This window comes from Fusarium tjaetaba, assembly GCF_013396195.1.
Source record: "Fusarium tjaetaba strain NRRL 66243 chromosome Unknown NRRL66243_c0000390, whole genome shotgun sequence".
NCBI lineage: Eukaryota > Fungi > Ascomycota > Sordariomycetes > Hypocreales > Nectriaceae > Fusarium > Fusarium tjaetaba.
Window position 1 is genome coordinate 75290 of NW_023501586.1, and position 6934 is coordinate 82223.

General features: G+C 53.4%; 1 protein-coding gene across 1 annotated transcript; it reads right to left on the reverse strand.

Annotated features, from left to right (window-relative positions):
* Nucleotides 1-695: 695 nt before the first annotated feature.
* FTJAE_13168 (translation initiation factor 4G) lies at nucleotides 696-5327 on the reverse strand (the record flags this gene model as incomplete). Its single annotated transcript, XM_037346283.1, has 3 exons — nucleotides 696-804; nucleotides 860-4674; nucleotides 4740-5327. 3 exons carry the CDS (start codon nucleotides 5325-5327, stop codon nucleotides 696-698), a joined length of 4512 nt encoding a protein of 1503 aa, XP_037199824.1.
* Between the last annotated feature and the right edge of the window lie 1607 nt (nucleotides 5328-6934).

Sequence of the window (6934 nt, forward strand, 5' to 3'; positions counted from 1 at the left end):
AGCAACATCTAAAGCCAGCAAAGGGGCGAAAGCATGGCGAGAGACTGTCCACGTATAACGAACGAAAGGCCAGAGAGGAAGAATGCACCGAGAAAACCATTTCATTCCGTATCATTCCATTCCATTCCATTTCGTTTCATTCCCTTTCGCGTTCTGCCTCGTTGAGTCCGAAATAAAATTCAACCGCAAATGCCCTGAACACCACCTCCGCCATCCACCCCGAGTCGTACGTATGTATATGACGGTTGCGACGTGATCATCGTGACGCTTTGTTTTACCATCATTACCTCCCCTTTTTCGTGCGTGACCTCTCCTGGAGACAAAACAGCCAGAAGTATGCTGGCCAACGACAACGATAGGGCCATCCCGAACCCTTGAACCGGAAATCCTCCACAACATTAAAGAACTGAAACACACTCGAAGCATGATCAGAAAAGGGGCTGAGGTAGGTGGTAATGAGCACAATGGTGAAGGAAATCCCTAGTCCGATGTAGGGATCACCTCTCACGCTGAGAGGAATCGTGTCCGTCTGTCTATGGGCAAGGTATCATGAGTTCTGGAAAAAGAAAATGTGCTCAACTTTTGTGACACGTCTGATAAATAAATAATAAAAAAAGGCCTGTAAATGCAAGAAAACACAGCACCGCCTAGTCTATTCTGCCGAAATGCAAGACACCGAAGGAAGAAGAATACTTTTACTCGCTCTCTTTCTTATCACTGTCAGGGACAGCCTTAGACATCGCGGGGGAGGCAGAAGTAGACGGGGGCGAAGCCGGGTGGTCATTCTCCATGTTGGCAAGGAGGCTAGATACATGTCAGCAACTCAGATCAGAATGTACATGGCACCAGTCAAACTTACCTGAATGCATTAGAGTGAGAGGTGTTCTCGCGGGTAGGAGGAGTGCCAGTTCGTGAAGAAGTAGCAGAATCCTCACCGCGAGGACCAAGGTAGCCGCCGGGACCCATGCGTCTTCCGCTGTTACTACGAGAAGAGAGCATGGAAGCAGGGCCAAGAGAGATGTTGCCGCTTGAGGTTCGGTTGGCAGAGCCCTTCAGGCGACGCAGGTCGTCCATTCCGACCTGATTGCTGGTTTGTTGTGCGTAACCAGCCGAGAAGTTGCGAGCGTCGCCTCGTCCGACAGGAGGGCGACCACCACCTCGCTGGTTAGTGCGAGCAGCCTCCTGAGCTTTGGCAGCCTGGGCAGCCTCAGCCTCAGCTCGGACTTCATCGAGGGTCTTGGGTCCCTTGTTGGTCTCCTTGGAGTGCCATCCGGCCTTGCGCAGGTCAATAACGTCCATGAGCATGAACTTAAGTCGGCTGGGAAGCTCGGGAAGATCCATCATGGTCTGGATGCGCTGGAAGTAAGCGTCCATCATGGGTCGACCCTTCTCAGTGCTGTCGAGGTTGCCACCAATAGTCCTGAGCAGCTTGCTAAGCGACTCAACTTCAGCCTCGTCAGGTACTCCCTTATAGTCGACGAGTTTGTGCACACACTCGTGCATGATACGTTCTGTAAGCATGCCGAGCTTGTAGAGTTCACCAATGAACTGGACTAGACCAAGACCACGTCGCTTGGCAGCAGCAGCAGCATAGTACTCATCGGACAGGAGAGCAGCCTCAGCAGTCTTCTTGCCCGCAGCGTCTTCTTCATCAGGCTTGTCAGGCAAATTAACGGTCCAACCGCGCTCAAACTCCTCCTGACATCTGTTGAGAAGGTACTTGCGGAACAAGTTACCACCGCTGACGACGTTGCCATTCTTGTCTTTGATACGCTCATCACGGACGTCGGGGCTCATAGTCTCGAGCATACGTTTGCAGAACTTGGCATACATAGAAGCCCAATGGGCCTCATCAGTGGCCTTCTCAAAGGTGAGCTGGATGACTTGTCGAAGTGTACGTCCGTCGGACTCATCCTTGGACTGAGATGCAATGAGCAGGATCTGGTCTGCAATTCTGTCGAACTTCTCGGGTGTCATCTTGTTGAGTGCCGCCTTGACCTTTCTTTGAACCATATCAGGCTCAAGATGGCCAGAGGGAGTAGCGGCGGCTGGATTGGCATTCTTGCCAATACTTGTAGGCTTCCAACCATTGGCGGTCTGGGCAATGGGCTTAAGCTCCTGGCCAGCAGTCAAAGGCATGGTCTTAGCAGCCTGAGCTTCCCTGACGCCTTCGCCACGCTGGCTGCCGCCGCCACGACGACGAGACCCACGGGGAGAGTTGGGAAGTTGAGAGGGGCCACGGGAGGAGCCGCCTGTAGGGAAATTGCTGGGACCACGGCCCATGGAACCAATACCAGGTCGCTGCTGGTTGGAAAGGGCGAAACGGAGTTCAGAGGTACTGTTACTGGGAAGAGGCCGGGAAGCGGTAGGGGCGTTAAAGCTACCCATGGGAAATCCACTGCCGATACCTGAGCTGGGGCCACGAGAGCCTCGGCCAGAGCCGCCAGGAGTATTGGTTCTGGAACGGTCATCCCCGATAAGAGACTTGACTTGCTGGCCGAATTCGAGAGAAGGCTGCTCAGTAAAGACCTTTTGGAACTGCAACAAGAAGTTGGCATCATACTTGAATGTCTTGCCCTTCTTCTGGACCGCTGCATTAAGAGCAGGATTGGGCGACTTGATGCCAGCAGGGTAAATATCTTGCTCGATGACCTTCAGGAAACGAGCAGACTTGAGCGATTGCAGGGCGGCGCTAGGTTGGGCGGGCTCAACGGGCTTGGTGTTAAGAGGAGCCAGGTTGAGAGCAGCAGGCTTCGCACCTCGCTTCTCGTGCTTGGGCGCAGCAGAGTCGGCAGGCTTGTCGCCTCCAATCTTCATGCTAGCAAGCTTGTCGGTAACAGACTCGACCTTAGCAGGCTCAGTGTCCTTGCCGCTTCGAGCCTGGGAGAGAAGTTCGGCGACTGAAGGAGCAGATGAGCCGTCCTGCTGGCGTCGCTTCTCCTTCTCCTCCTCAAGACGCTCCATCTCGCGCTCTTGTTCTCGGAGTTTGCGGTCCTCCTCTGCAGCGTTCTTGACACGGTCCTTTTCGGCTTGTTCCTTGGCAATGGCCTTCTGGGCCTCGACCTTCTTACGATGCTCTTCCTCCGCCTTCTCACGGCGAGCATCCTCCTCCTCCATTTCGCGGATCATACGCTCTATCTCTTCGTCCTCAGTTTCCTCCTTCTTGGCAGGCTCGGCAGGCTTCTCGGCCTCCTTCTTGGGCTCCTCAATCTTGGGAGTGGCTTCAGGGGCCTTGGCCTCAGGTTCGGGCTTGCTTTCAGGCTCAGCCTTATTAGAGGGTGCAGGCTCGGCCTTGGTCTCGGTGAGCTTGGCCTCAGATTGCTCAGCAGGCTTGTCTTCGGTTTTGGCTGCAGGCTCAACGGGCTTTGGCTTATCTTCCTTGGGCGGCGCCTGCGTGGCTTGCTTGATTTTCTCCTTAAGCTCATCCTGAATCTGCTTAGCAGTCTTGGTGGCAGCATGACTATCAGTGCGGCCATGAGATGGGGTTGATGGCTTTGGAGGGGGAGTAGACGAGGCAATCACGGGAGGAGTCTTGGATTGCTGGATGCTGGGAGCGGGAGATGATGGAGTTTTGAAGGACGAGGTGTCAATGACTTCACCGGCAGCGTTCTTGATTTGGATAGCGGCGCTCTTCTTAGGCACCTTGACGAAGCTGTTTGCGGTGGGCTTCAATGACGAGTTCTGGGGCTGGGGAGTAGATGATACCACGACCGGAGCATTTGGCTGGCTGGCGCTCGGTGGCCTCTCAGGCTGAGAGGGTGTTCGTGACATGTTGTGGCCATGCTGTGTGTAGGGAGTGACGTAGTTCTGTCCGTAACTAGGGGAGTTAGCCTGTGGAGGAACAATATACGGCATATTGGCATAATTGTATTGCATCGACAGTGGGCGTCCGAAACCATCCACCTGCGGGGGAGGATAACCGTAGTTCTGTTTGTTTTTTAAAGTTAGCATGTATTCAAAGAAGCCACTTCCTGGTGACAAGTCGAGGGACGGAGTTGATTCATTCAAGGACAGGGGTTGGAAAGTTTTTTTGGGATAGCTGAATGACGTTACACGCGAGCTGCTGGTATCTGGTTCTCGCCATGGTTGATCCAAACGTTTACTGAAACGCCGACGTTGGTTGAACTCGTTCCCATGCAGATCTCGTGACGACTCTTGTGGGTGGTTGACCTGGACCGACTTTTCCAGGTCGCCACGCTTCCCCTTATTCTTTTTGCTGCTTTTCGACAAAGGCTTATCAACTTGGGAAAGGGGGTACTGTACTTGTTGATGCTGTTGAGGCATGGGAGGTTGGTAATGGTATTGAGGCGTCATGCCAGGCTGCATGGTGGCAGGCTGCATGTTAGGTGTACCCGGAAGCGAGGGGACGAGAGCCGGGCTTCGGGCAGGCTGAGGAGAGTTCGGGTACTGAAGGTTACGACCCTGAGGCTGGAAAGCTGGGGGCATGCCACGACCCTGACCAGGACCGTTACGGAACTGGTTGGTGGGAGGGAATCCCATTTGCGAGCTGTAGTTGCCGCCATGGTGATTGAATCCGCGGCCACGACCGGCCTGTGGCTGGAAATTACCTCGACCAGCGCCGTCACCTTGAGCCGAGTGGCCAGATTCACGTCGGAAGTGAGCTCCAGGCTGTGCATTGGGGTTCGTTGGAGTAGAGCCCTGCCTCATGTGGCGCTATAGAGTAAGTCAGTGATGAGTTCGAGGGTAATTGTTTGACAGACGAATCTGAAAGGACCTACTTCGCCATCGCTGCCGAGACTGCCAAATGTCATTGTATTGCCTCCTGCCTGTTGGAGACCAGAAGGAGGTCGACCGCCACTGGCTGAAGGCTGAGGAATAGGTGAAGGTGAGGGAATAGGAGAGGGAGCTCGGGCATTTCCACCACCAGGAATAGGAATGGGCGCAGCACTGGAGGTCTGAGGTGTGCTGTTGGTCATTGCGGGAGAGTCGTAACCGAACTGGATGCCAGGCTTGCCAGCAGTGACGGGACCACCGTTGGCGACAAAACTGTTCGGACCGTTGGCAGCCATGGTGACGGAACTCTTGCGAGAATGATCGGGACCGTTGAGGTTAGCGCTGCTGCGAGTGACAGCAGGGACAGCGGGGGTGACGGCGGGTTTGCCGTTCACAGGAGACGATGAGGCGTCTTTCGCATTCTGCGAAGAAGACGAAACTCCAACCACCGCGGGAGGGTGGGATCCAGTTGCGACTATAGGGGCCTGGGCTGACTTCTTAGGCGCACCTGCAGCAGAGGCATACGAAGAAGCCGTAGTCGCGGGGGTGTTGTTCGCCTGGGTGGGATTCTGCTGGTTGGCAGGCGACGTCATATGGGGAGTTCGGTGCCGTTCGCGATGTGAGATTGCGGTGGTGTTGGGATATTTTTTTTTTGTGGGCGTCGAGGGAGAAAGCGGGATAGATGGCGCCGGGTGCCGGGTAGGGACGTGGAATTATTCGAAGCTGCAGCGGGGCAACAAGAATCGACGACGACGAGACGCACAAGTCGTTTCCCTTTTTTACAAAAAAAATAAACGAAACGCCGCGATCTCGGGCGGAGAGATCTCGCAGAAATAAACGACGGTAAGTCCGATGGGCGGCTCGAGAGGTCGAGATAGGCCGAATCGAATCGATCGATCACAGGAGAGCGAACAAGGAGTGCAGTCGTACCAATGAAGGCGATCGTAGAGACAAGACGGGTCAAGCTACGTACGATCCTGCGCGGCAGCGACAGAAGAAGAAACGGAGGGGAGAGGGTCGCTGTGATGGTCTTAGCACACACAGGACGTTGTTCCAAAGCAGAAGCAAATGGAAATGGGTCGGGTTAGAATATTTTCCACCGGACCAAGAAGGTTGAGTTGGTGAGGATTCAGAAAAAGCCGGCAAAAAAATTTGGGCAGCAGGATATGATAAGGACTGACGGGAAGGGGCGAGGGAACAGGGCTTTCTCCGGCAAGACTATTTAAGATTTGGGCACTGTGCTCGCAAGCAATCAAGCAATGGTGGGTAATGCACTTCAGGGCAGTGAGTCAGCTGTAACTGGGCATCGACAGAGCAGTTAGGGGTTCTGGCAGTGACAGCTTTTCAGGGAGTCTATACAGTGTCAATCACTGCCAAGAATGTGTTGGACACCGTCGCTCCCACGGTTTTTTTCTTCTTCTTCTTTCTAGGCACAGCCCAAGCCCAAGCCAAACAAACATCCAGTCTCGAGTTGGTTGGTTAACCCGGCTTGACCTCCAGCTAAGAAAAGACGCCGCCGCATACCTAATTTCTCCATCCATTCGCCCACAAAGAGCACTACGTCAATCCCGTCCCCGCGGGCGAGGGCACGCTAGTTAAGGCGATAAACGGAGTCTAAATCTGGCTGGATATTTTGAGACATTGCACATAACTAACTAGGTATAAGAGATTCGAGAGGCATGAAAACCTACGCCTCTAGTCCAAGTGATGGAAGGGTTATGAAAGTTTGGCATAGATTCATCGGTCCTATTGGCTTGCTTGCATTATCACCTTAACTTTTCGTCAGAAGTGCCATGAGGGAGAGGGTTGTTGAGAATTTGAGAATGAAGGTGAGAATCCGAATCCAATTCACAGGCGCATACAAGTAATTACAACGGATTCAGAGACGCCTAGGCTGTCTTCGTTGGACGCCCGTCAACTTTGTCAAGTAACCTCACTTCCATGTGGCAGGGAGTACTCAGCTTAGATGACTGTATATTCGGTCTGCCTAGCATGACATGCATACACGAAAGTAGTTGGACTCAATGAAACTGACATACCTGTAATCTAAACACGACATCAGGCATAGGGGGCAGACTAGGTAGGTTTCGGTCAGTTCAACAATGCAATACAACACATGTATGCTATGCCCTCAGCATTATACTTGCAAGGCCCTTTCCGGGCGTATTGATGATGATTTCACGATATCTTTAACCCCAAC